General features: G+C 41.6%; 1 protein-coding gene across 1 annotated transcript in view; it reads left to right on the top strand.

The window, feature by feature from the left end:
* Positions 1–13,399, top strand: part of LOC307233104 (whirlin-like) — a gene marked incomplete at both ends in the record, with an annotated part of 80,752 nt that overhangs the window by 31,807 nt on the left and 35,546 nt on the right. The window contains 2 exons of the mRNA XM_080004317.1: positions 3,366–3,587; positions 4,856–4,981. Coding sequence (XP_079860443.1) covers positions 3,366–3,587; positions 4,856–4,981 — 348 coding nt within the window. The remainder of the gene's footprint in view (positions 1–3,365; positions 3,588–4,855; positions 4,982–13,399) is intronic.

Raw genomic sequence — 13,399 nt, 5'->3', positions numbered from 1 at the left:
CAACAGTGGTGGGTTTACCACAACAAAAATGTCAATGTCTCAATAACTTGTCATGTGCCGTTGAGCATCAATTACAGCTTGACAACAACGTGCTGTTCACAAGTCGACTTATTGTCTGCTGAGGCATGGCCCCCCACTCTTCTTGAAGGGCGGCCCTCAGGTCATTGAGGTTCTGGGGTACAAAGTTACAAGCCTCTACACGGCGACTCAGCTGATCCCATAGGTTTTCTATGGGATTCAGGTCTGGAGAAAGTGCAGGCCACTCCATTTGAGGTGCCCCAGTCTCTAGCAGCCGTTCCCTAATGATGCCACCTCCATGAGCTGGAGCATTGTCGTCCATGAAGATGAAATGAAGCCTGTGTTGTTCATGCAGGGGCACAATGACTTGATTAATGATGTTATTCAGGTAGTATGGGCTTGTCCTTGTACCATTAACAAAGTGTAGGGCAGTTCTGTATTGACTAGACACATCTGCCCACACTGTAACACCACCACCACCAAAGGCTCGTCTGGTGACAACAGTGGCTGATGCATAGCGCTCTCATTGACGTCTCCAACATCGTTGGCGGCCATCATTTCTGCTCAACGTGAATCGACTTTCATCAGGGAACAGCACTGAGGCCACTGGTCCCTCGTCCAGTGTAAATGCTCCCTGGCCCATGCAAGACGATGATGCCTGTGCCTGGTGGTGTGGTCAGGTACCCTTGCAGCTTGTCTAGCAGGCAGACCACGCTGATGTCAATGGTTTTGAATGGTCTGACGTGATACTTGGGAGCCTCTCCCCTCCCTTAAATGTGCCTGGAATTGAGTGGCATCCATCATCCGGTTCCGCAGGGCACTGTTCACAATGAAGCGGTCATCAGTGTGGGATGTGGCCAAAGGACGTCCACTTCTATGCCTTTCTGTGACTCTTCCAGTCTCTCTGTATCTCTGTTGGAACCTGCTGATGACACTCTGTGACACTCTAAGCTCAGTGGCCACTTCCCTCTGAGAACATCCTGTTTGAAGCCTCGCAATGGCGAGGTACTGTTGATCAATTGTTTGGTATTGTCTTGGGTCTCATGATGTCAAAATGTGAACAGCATGATGAAGAGGACTGTTTAAATACCAATTCTAATTGAACCAGGAAATGTATTGGTCGATTCATGGATCAAACACCTGTTGTGAATTTTGGCGTTCAGCTCCTTGTTAGAGAACAGCAAGTTTTGCAAAAAGTAGTGAAACATTGAACAGTTGGACATGTGCATTCAAAAGTTTAGAGAAGGTCAAATGAAGTTCACCTGTAAAGGTTATAGTGCATTTTAGATTCATCCTGAAATTTCACCCGAAAGCTGATACACCACACGACCAACAGGTGGCTTTATTTCTTCTTCTTATTATTATCATCAATTTTACTTTAGTTATTAATTGATTTTCTTTTATTTTGACAACACCCGAAGTTCCTCACCTCCCCTCAACGCTTTCTACAGAGGGAACAAGATTACTATTCTGCTTTCTTCCCCTCAGCGCTTTTCTACAGATTTGTCAGGAGTAATCTACATAGCTATAGTCTAATAATTATGTATTCAAAAATGTCGAATTTATTATTGATTAACATAAAAAAATGAAAATAAAAAATAAACAAACAAAAACCACTATCTCTCTTAATCGATGCAAAATTGGCCACTGTCCTCCAGACCAATATATCCGCTGCCCTTCCTAACCTGCGCAGCACACAGTTGGTGATACGTCTGTCTAAGGGCCGGATTTCTGAGCTTAACAAAACCTTCTTCAATGATCCTCAAAAATCGATACAATCTTTAAGCTTACTCAACGTTCCCACAGTGAAAGTTTGGATATTTCCGAAACAGAAATCAGGTCGATAAATACATCTGCGGTGCTCTGAAGGCTCGCACTGCCACTTAGAATAAAGGTCTTGTATCCAGCAACATGTACAAGTACAAAGCTGCATCCTACAAACTGCAGAGGGCAGTGAAGGATGCTAAACGGACAAACATGTACACAATGGAGCGACAGATGGAGCAACGGGACACCAGGCGCTTGTGGCAAGGGCTACTAGCTATTACTAACTGCAAGAGCAGCCCCTCCCCAGCCACAAGTGTGGACGCCTCCCTAGCCAACCAACTGAACTCCTTTCACGCGGGGTTTGAGGTTGGCAACAACACCGTTAGCTTGCAAGCTAATTGGAGTTACATCGCTGGGAATTTACATTTTACATACACACAGTTTACATACAATTTACAGATTACATCAGCGCCTCCCTCCCCTGCATCATTGACCCGCTGCAGTTTGCGTACCGGCCAAACAGACCCATGGACGAAGCGGTCTCCCTGGTATTGCACTCCACGCTCATGCAACTTGATGGCTGGAAGGGGAGCTGCATGTGAAACATCATTCAAAAAATAGATCATCTGGATTTTTCTCTCACAGGTCATTATTAATCGTTATTGGTCTTGAATCATTCGTCTCCAAGAAATTCTCAGATGATTTCCAAATTTCTCTTAAATCATTGCTCAACATAACATGAGATTCACCTGGTGGACTTAATTAGTCCCGACCTCGACCCGTTAGCAACTTCATATCTTTCAGTGTTCTATCTAACGGTTTCTTCTTCTTCTTTCTTCTTCTAACAGATATCCCCCATCTAATGCAATAGTTCATAACCAGCTCCCCTCAGAATAGAGAAACTCTGCCCAACTAGAATCTCTCGCTTCTGTTGGGATCAAATGGTTTATTAAAAGGTCAAATCACTTTGTAATTCATGTATTAAACTTATCCGTCAACTTTTATGACTGTAACCCATAATCGAGAATGGTCAAATTAGCTTCTGCTTAGGGGACAACAGCAGCGATATGAGTCAGCCAACTTTTTGAGTGGAATACAAATCTACAAATTACACAACATGATATTCAAAACTCTGACTACAAAGCAACTTTTAACCACCAATCAAATTGAAAATGTTAGATCGGTTCATGTTATACAAACGTTGTTTTATAAGCTACATGTTGTCTAGCCTTTCAAAAAAAAGTTGCACGATTTTATTTTTCCAATTAATTAAAATTTTCAAAGTTCAATAGTTTTTTCAATATGGGACTAACAGCACTAATGAATTCCTTGAAAAATTAAGGCAAATTTCAGGAGATGAAAAATAAAATGACAATAAAATTGATTCATAATCTTTCCGCATATGACTCATCAATGTCTCCAATATAATACATTATATACAATATACTATATATATATAAATACATATACAAATATTTACTGTATATATATATATCTCATGTATATACAGTATATATATATATATATATATATATATTATATTTTTTTATTTTCTGATATGTGATGGACTCCCCCCCCAGGTACTGAAGGGGAGCAAGATGCTGGTCATGTCACTGTGCTCTGGGGGGCGCATTCCCGTCGGCTACATCACCAACCACATCTACAGCTGGGTGGACCCCCACGGCCGCAGCGTGTCCCCCCCGCCTGCCTTGGACGAGCACCAGCTGGGGCTGGAGCTGCAGCAGACCCCAGCGCCCGACGGCAGCAGTGGCTCGCAGGGGCCCACCATGAACGAAAGGATGGTAAGAACCTAGGCCCCCGGCCCCCAGGGATGATATTGGGGTAATATTTGTGCTCGTTTCTGAGTTTCTACATTAGTTTTCATTTTAATACACCAATGTGTCCATTACCTCTCTTTTAACGCTTCAACATTCAGTGTCATTAAAGGACATCAGCGTGGAGTTCATTTGTCTCGGGGCTGTTCATACAGACGCTGGAAACTCATTTTTCTCTGTGGGGGAGTGGAGAGGAATCCTAACAACCTCCTGTATCCTAAAATGTAACAAGGGCTGTGAACTTGCTGCCAAAGGTGTGGGAATAGAAAAATGGATCGCTCGCTAAACAGAAATAGATCTGAATCGAATTTGACAATATTCCAATCAACTTATTTCGCCCCCATTGAGGTGAAATCAGTTAGTTTTTTTTGCTCTAACTTTGGCAACCCAGGAGTCTAATTACTGGGAGGTTCGACATCAATATGTCTGACTCGTTCCAATCTGCACCGCTCGGGTGAAACTGCCCAGTAAGCAGCCGCCATCCCACTGTATCCTGCGCATGCTAATGCAGAGACTGGAGACGCATGGGCGGAGAGTAAATTCATCCATAAACTCAGCATAAACTGCCTTTACTTTCTTATATTGGAGCGAGAAGGACCCGGTGTGTACCTCATTAAACTGGGTGGAGGGGGAAATGGACTCTGTGGATGGACGGAGTGAGTTCTGAAAATGGAGACCCACACTCTAAACACTACCAGATCCTGCTCCGGGGAGCTGAGCAGGATGAGCACCTGTCTCTGTAACGATTGAACATATCTCAGCTCCTCGTTTTTGCATCAGAGCAGGATCGTCTTACAATGGGCTGACAATTTTAGAAATGAGCTGGGGAACCCCTGATATCACAACCCTGGTGGAGGGCAGCTCCAGAGGCGACACCTGCACAAACAGGCTGTCCACCGAGAGGCCGCTCTCCACCAATTGGGCCACATAGAAGTTCTCATTGAGGAACATCTTCACCGCCCTTCTCATGCGAGAGGCTAAGGACAGTTCTGGGGCCCCACCCAATGGGCAATGGCCTCCAGAAACCACTCCACGTTCAGGCCCGGTTTCGATGGAACCCACCCCCGTGGGCGAGAGAGAGAGCCAGCATTGGGCTGAATGCCATGACAGCAAAACCTCTCATGGTTGTATTCTTTAATCTTGGAATTCCGACTTTATTCTCAAAATTAAATTTTGACTTATCGTTTTCCTTTTCTTGTCTCTCTTTGGTTTGTTTTATATATTTTTTCTGACAGGTGAACTTGAATATGGACGACGGTCGCTCTCTGGGCCTCATGATCCGAGGAGGCGCAGAATACGGTCTGGGAATCTTCATTACAGGAGTAGATCCTGGCTCTGCGGCATACATTGGGGGCCTTAAGGTATAATACACCCTCGGTCCCTTCACAAAACAAACACCCCCAAAAAAAGATCTAAAAGCTGCAGTGAGTGAAATTCAAAGAAATTAAATTGATGTAAATAAATGCAGACTTTTGCAGATTTGATTAACATTGGTCAAGAAACATTAATATTGTCAAATATTAAGAAGAAGTTTAATATCTCAAATCACAGCTACTAGTGTGTGGGAGCTCTTGAATGTAACTTTAACAACCCAGACCATCTTGAAAATAAATAAATTAATTGCTCAACTTATCTTTGAGGAAAATATGTCTTCAGCTACTTACATACTAAAGAGCTTCACACCAAATCCGTCGTCATATCCGACAGTCTGATCCTCTCCCTCTCGCCTTCGCTTGAACTGCGTCTGAGTTTTGCATCACAAAATCAGGGAAAAATGGGAGAGCAATTCAACACTGCAGCATTTCATAGCGTGCAGAATCCGACTCTCCATAAGTTAATGGACATCTGATTTGTTCTTGTTGTTTGTAGGATTTGGTGTGAACCCAGCTTTAGAAAAAACATTCACTTACAATAGAGTTTTGATGCACTGCACCATCAAAGATGCATTTCCAGACATTTAAGTACCACATACTACAGAATTGTACTATAGTTTAGTGTACTTTAGTCTGTGAATATAAAGAATTATGACTTTTTCAACATGACTACCAGTCAGTGAAAGGAAGGAAGTGATTGCATACTGAGATATTTCGTATGTCATCCTGGTACTTTTCGCATGGATTTTGGGTTTGGTTTTGGACATACTAAACAACATATTTTGGCGTACTAAAATAGTATGCTTATATGTTAGTTTGGATGCGGCAAATGTTTTGTTGGACTGTTTAAATGTTTAAAGACTGCAAAATCGTATTTAATTTTTTTATCATTGATAACCATCAGAAAAACACTACATTAAACGCACAATAACTCCTTTGTCCTTTCGATAATCTGTTCAATGTCAAGAGCACAACACAAAAAAAAAACAATCAACAAAATAATTTCTATCAGAAGATTTTTTTTCTTGTTAAAAACATCCTATCCCAATATCATCTAATCCCACCACCCCTTTGGCACAAATTAAAACCAAATTTCTTTCATTAGATACTTCTTGGCAAAAAATAGTTTTATGTACTATTTTTTCAAAAATTTAGCAGGTTCGGCCAGTCCTTAAATTGTTCTCCTGTATCCAATCTGGAAGTTTTCTCTTTTACCTCATATGAGGGGAAACTCCATCTCTCGCCAGGTTTTTCCCCCTTGGACAGTTGCTACCTGAGGCGGTGGCACTCGATAGCGTTCCCACCTCCTGTTACGGCAGCTGGCCGATAACCTCAGTGGCGCAGCTTACCTGTACAACAGCATGCCGTTGTTTTCTTTCTGCCCCACTTCGGAGACAACAACAAAACATTTTATTTCTGTAAATATTCCCCCTCATCCTGAAGAAATTCTAATAATATATTCCACCAAGAATATATATAAATGTATTTATCCCCCCCCCCTCTCCTGCTCTTTCATGATTTGCTATGACACTCTTTGCTGCAATACTTTGATCACTGCAATACTTTTTTCTAACTATATACTGTATTTATATATATATATATAAATATATATACAGTGGTACTTTGACTTACAAGTTTAATTTCTTCCGTGTCAGAGGTCCTAATTCAATCCGCTCGTATAGCAAATCAGTTTTTCCCATTGAAATTAATTGAAATGCCATTAATCTGTTCCTGCCCCCCAAAAACCACCCCAATTTTTAAAATAAGGAAAATGTATTTATAAATCACAAATATTGTATAAAAACATAATAAAAGAGAATGTCGAAGAAAATCGCTCATGTTTTTCTTTGATTTTATGCTGTAATTCAATCTACATCATCTGCTGAAAAAAACCATTGGCAAAATAACTGCACAAAAAGCACAAAACACGAGCACAAAACACAAAAGAGATGCTTCCATGGTCAGGTAACCACGTGAAGTGAATGAGTGAGACGCGGGATGCTGGCCAGATTCACTTGCCACGCCAACTGGCGGCGTACCTGAAAGTCACTCCTCGTAACTCACATTTTTGCTCGCAAATCAATACAAAAAATTGACGGAACGATGGCTCGTAACTCGGAAAACTTGTATGTTAGTGCAGCTTGTAAATCAAGGTACCACTGTATATATATATATATATATATAGTAACATTTTTTTAATAAAAAATTTTAACAGAGAAACAGCTAGGCAAGATGGTCAAAAACTATTCGTATGTAGCAGGGGAAAGAATGCATATGTATAGGTTTATGTGTATAAAAACATGCACATCCACATACAAACATCAAATACATACAGTATGTGTGGATATGTATGCGTGTGTGCATTGACATAGACATGCACATTCACTTATAGACATAAAAAAAGTTTATATTTTCAATGAGAGTCCTTTCTATTCGGGTAAATTACATATCACAATATCAAGGGAATTTTTATTATTAATATACTGTATATATAAAGGATAAGATAGTATTTTATTGATCCCTCGTAGGGGAAATTCAGGCATTGCACCAATTCATTGGGGAATGTGAAGCACCGAGTGAGACGATAAGCACTAAATTCATACATACTTATGTATGTATATATATAAAAGTAAACAAACAAAGCACAAACCAACAATCAGTCTTTTTTTCCCAACAAAAGCTCATGGAAAATGTTCAATCTCTTGCTGAAGGGTTATTTGGCAAAAACTGATGATCTATGAAAATTGTTGAAAAATTTAAGAATTGATTAAGGACTATTAAATACTTCTTTAGTTTCTCGTTCTCTGCAACTGACTTCAGCCTTTTCAGGGCGCTGTTCACCACACCCCAGTTTCTCATTTAGAGAAAAAACGAGCGGGAAATCAGGAAGTGAAATTGAGTGGAGGTAGCTTTAATATGTTTATGATAATACTTCTTTTTTCATTTTATCATTGAATCCAGTTTTGATCAATTTATTATGCAATCAGATTTATAGCCAAGGTTCCTCCGCTCGAAAAATTTTGTAGACTTTTTCAATAGTCGGAGAGGAGTTTCTGTGCCCTCTGTTCAGCTGTGCTTGCCGGCTCCATGGTAGACTGCTATGGGGAGTTATTTGACAACACGGGCGCAGGCTGACAGAAACAAAGACAAATTCAAGAGGAAAAAGGGAGCAGGAAAGGCCTATAAAAAGGGACGTGGTAAACTGGCACACACACACACACACACACACACACACACACACACACACACACACACACACACACACACACACACACACACACACACACACACACACACACACACACACACACACACACACACACACACACACACAGTCTATTGGATCCATCCTTCCTCAGATGTCTTTGCTGTTCATAGTTGTTTTTCGGGCTCTGAGTAGCTGTCCGTCTCCGCCAATGTGTTTGTGAGTGCGAGCGGCAGACGGACAAAGAGGCTGTTTTTCATTCCCAATGAGACCGAGACTCCCCCATTTACCTACTGTAAGTGCACTCCTCCTCAGCGCTCTGTCCACATGCACTCCCATGAAGACATGAATCTTTCTGCTTACTTCAATGCAACACCTCCTAATGTTTGATGGGAGAGGTGTTTTGGTTTTCAACAAATGTTTGTATTGGGCTGTGCCACACACACACACACACACACACACACACACACACACACACACACACACACACACACACACACCACACACACACACACACACACACACACACACACACACACACACACACACACACACACACACACACACACACACACACACACACACACATACAAAAACATTCTGAGTGACAGTGGTAAGATTTGTCTTCAGATTGGAAATTTGGTGTGGACAGTCTGTCAAGAGATAAATGTGATATTCATGTGTATAATATATAAACCTTATACTGTATACAGTACATATTTTTAAGATTTGGATAAAAACATAATCAAAATTTTATTTCAACCAAGGTGGATTGGTTTAAATTTATGAACATAACAATATGTTCCATCTTTAAAACATCTAGAATCTCATCAAAAGCTAGATTTTAATCTGTGAAATGTTAATTATTTTTCAATATTTCAAAATGATTTTGTAAAAGAAAAATCGAATTCACAACATTTATTTTATCAAAGTTAGCTATGAAGCATATATGAATTTAGACATATGGGCTGATTCAGGCATGGGCCTGTGAAAAAAATCTTGGATCTCTGCACGACGTTTCTAACTTCTGGCTTCAAAACCTAAAAAAAAACACTGGAACAAAACAAAATCTGATCCCATCAAGTTTATTTTGTATCAGAAAAACAAACAACAATAAACTTGGAGTAAGCTTCGCAAAACCGACTGATCTTACATCCCTTTGTTCTCATATTTTATAGTCGTGGAGAAGCTCTGTTCATTTACATATCCAGCCTTCTTTTGTGTCATAAACCATCAAAATCCCGTTTTGAGCCAATCGCAACTCTTATATTTTGTTTCCTCGCTTTCTGATGTCAACTCCCTCACAGCCAATCACAGCCTTACTAGTTGAACACCCTCATCTCTCTTGGGAGAAGGCATCATTGTAACTTTCCATTGCAGCTGCTGGTTTAAAAAAAAAAAAAAAAAAACGATATAGCTGACACTGCAATCCTCGGCTGTCCCTTGTGTGACCTTGGGAGATAATCTTTAATCTTTCTGTATTGTGGCAAGCTTTGGCATCCTCTGCTGGTCATAGGATGTACTAGACTAGGCTCCCTCTACTGGCTACTAGGGTTTTTTATACACTCAATTTGTTTTTTATCGCATTGATTTCAGTATAACATATAGTATTTTTTTTCATGAGGGGTAACTAATTTAACCACAACATCCCCTCTTTGGGACTTCTAAAGTCACATTCTAACAAAATTACTAGGATAAATGAAAGTATATGTAGTAACACTGGTTATATTGGATAACATGTGGCTTATAGATTGTAACAATGGGCATGCAGGATATAATGTAGGCAACCGTAACATAACAGGCACATAAATGTACCTTTAAGTAAGTGCATAATCAAACTGATGATGAATACACGTAAATGAATATACGAAACAACTATATAACACAACAAACGTAGTGAGTTTAAGAAAAATGCACACACAACTGTGGTGAGTATAAGAAACAAAAACATAACACAACAACTGTGAGGATCAGTAAATTATGTGAGATGTTTGTGTTATTTGTGATTGATAAAAATATGCAAATCTGTCTCTTATGTGGCATAAACAGAAAAAGATTACCAAATGACAACCTTCACATAACAACAATCTTAATATAACAGGTACATAAGAAACCAAGGTTTCTTATGAGGGCCGAGGCAGTAGGGTGTTCTCAGTCTGGGGCTGGGGTGGCGGGGATGATTGGTGTTGGGTGCACGCGGCTCAGCACTGCTGTTGGGATCCCAGGCAGTGAACCAGTTGTAGCCTGCTGTGATTATTGGTCACATCTCTGGTCGTATAGTGGTCCTTCAAGTGGGATGGGTAGGGTTGCATTGACCCGGGCACATAGACTTAATCACTTGGGTAGAGACACACATTGTGACATCATTGTTTGTTCTCGGTCAATGATTGTAAAAGTGGGGTGTCTGGAATAATTCTGTGATTCCCGAACAGTTATGTTGAATAGCTGACCACAGTCTCGGCACATAAAGTAAATGCGTGCACCTTAGTGTAACAACAGAATTATATTATCACAATGGCTAATATGTAGGGGATAATGTCCATAGAATATTGATTAGGCTACAAAATATTCTACTGTCATGCAGGGTTTTCAAAAATTTCAAGAATGCATTTCTCAAATGTGCCTGAACATAAACTTGTCTACACAATCCATTAATTAAGTAAAATCTAAAAGTAATAAACACTAACTGGCTAATCTAATTATTAGTAGATTACATAATGTAATTCATATGTGGCTTTTGTTGATGGAAGACAGACCTAACCTCATTGGTCTCCCAGTGTTTACTTCATGCGTGGACCCTGGTCATGCCATGTGATCTTCCTTGCATTCCCATTATCACAAATGGCAGGAAGGAAACTCAGTCGAGCTTACCTTCACCGAGTTTCCATGAAGAAAAACATGATAATTATCACAAAACAATATTTCAACCATGATAGAGAGTCAGCTCGATAGAGCCCATCATGAGGTATTGTTAAGGTGAATGCAGAAGGCTGGCGGTGGAAACGCCTCTTCTTGTATTGTTCTTAGCACAATCATTATGTTTACTCCATTCTCTAACTATCCCCCCTTTTTGAAAAATGGTACTCAGAACAAGCAAAGAAATATAAAACTAGTGAGGGAGATACTGCTCTCCCTGCAGATCACACAGTACCAAATGGCTCTGCCACTACAAACTTTGGTTTGCCACTACAATATTTCAGTGCACAATACCTGTGAGTAGAGGAAAAAAATATGATTAGTGAGGAATCCTGTGTCCTCATCTGGGGACGAAACAACCATTATTAGACAAGAGCAAAAACAGATGTTCTCTTTGTCACATTAATTAGTTACACCGCACCATGACACATTGGCCCTTACACATTCATGGAATCGAAATAAAACACAAGACAGTTTACAATAGATAGAAACACAACACAAACACAAAATAGACAAACACAACTGGTTGTACCAAATGGACAAACACAAAAACCAGTTGACGGACAGACAGACAAAGTGAAAATCCTCCTAATAGTTGTACTCATGAGTCTAAATCATCGTAGTTGAAGAGATTCAGTAGCAGGATCTGGGCAGGGCAAAGCCACAACAGCTTCCAAGCAGTCATGTGAATTTCCATAAGGGGGAGGAGAAGAATTTGGTGTAGGATCGGCGCACCACTTCAAAGTGACATGAGACGTGAAGGTTGCACATGCTGATGATGGAGAGGTGAAATGAGCGGGGGGGGGGGTTCTTCTGGGGAGTGCCTGCAGCTGGCGTCTGTGTGTTGGTTTGAGGAGTGGTTGCGGGTTTGGGGCTCGGGTTGGGGGCAGGGAGTGCGCCCCGTGGTCGGCGGGTCCGTGTGCCACTGGGGTCGCGGACAAGATGGCAGTCGCCCGCCACATCCCCACCAACATATCTCACACCCCACCCAGCCCTAGGCCTATTGTGTGGTGTATGTACTGAGTAAGTATTTTGGCACTGGGAGAGGTAGGCGAAGCGCAACCAGATAGATGCAGTGGGGCAGCAGGCCGGGGAGCAACAACGTCGTCCTCCCCACACCCGACTGAGCCCCAGCACGCCCACCTCCCGTACCTGGAGGCACCCAACCTACAGCAACAAGCCACAGGCTCAGGGCGGCCTGCCATGTGCCTCCGCCATGCCGGGCAACTCCGGGCCCCCATCAGGCCCCTGGTCAGCCCCTGGCCGCTGAGCATGCCGACCACAGAACAGAGGGTGGCAGATGGCTACCCCACCCACAATACCCCTCCCAGCAACCAGTGCCCGGTGCACCGAGAGCACCAGAGGAGGACAGGTACCAAGTGTGACGACAGGAGTCCGCCCCCCACCAAAGGAGGCCACATGGTGAGCCCCGCTTCAAGCACACCCGGCATAGCACATTGCAGAGATAGACATACATATAGTGAGTGACCGAATAGAGTGAGATTGATGGGAGAAGTAGGGAGGGTGGGATTAGGAAGGTTAGAGTGAGCAATATTTTAAATCCTGACATAGATAGCATGCTAATTTCTACATCTCACAGTATATAATTACCAGAATTTTATATAATTATCAGAATAACCAGGATGTTGTGGAGGAGTCTCGGAATAACAGACCGTCTATATATAGTTTATCAACAACCAGCGATACCTTTTTACTGTTCTGCCGTTTCTCCTTCAGGATGGGGTACAGCACTTTCCATTGGTCATTGATCTCACGGGGGAATTTGTCATTCAGACCCTCGGGTTCCTTTCAGCTGTGTGTCCGTTTACAGTGTCCGTGGGCAGTTTTAGGGTGCTGTGGAGGAAGTCTTTCACCATGTTTTCTGGGGACTCAATTCTCTGGGGTCCCGAAAAAGATGAGTTTGCTCCGCATATTTGACTCTTATTTTTTTACTCTTTATTTATATATATATATATATATATATATATATATATATATATATATATATATATATAAAGCATTTTTTGTTATTTTTCGGAGCAGATTGTCTGTGTTTTTGTCCTTGCAGCAGGGTGCCGTCATGTTTGATCTGTACTCACTTTCGTCTTCTCCCGAGATCACAGCAAAAAAGAGATGGTGATCCCTGTCAGCTGTCGAATTTAGAACTCTGGCCGCGGTGAGTGGCTGGAATGATGTGGCGCTTCAGGGGGCTTATTCCTACCTTTTAGAAAAAACCTTTGCACTCTCCATAGGTAACGATCCTCTACAGCTCAAATTACCTGTGG

Source organism: Zeus faber, assembly GCF_960531495.2.
Source record: "Zeus faber genome assembly, chromosome: 7".
NCBI classification, from domain to species: domain Eukaryota; kingdom Metazoa; phylum Chordata; class Actinopteri; order Zeiformes; family Zeidae; genus Zeus; species Zeus faber.
Note: the sequence above shows the minus strand (reverse complement) of the source record. Positions and strands in the feature narration are given on the sequence as shown.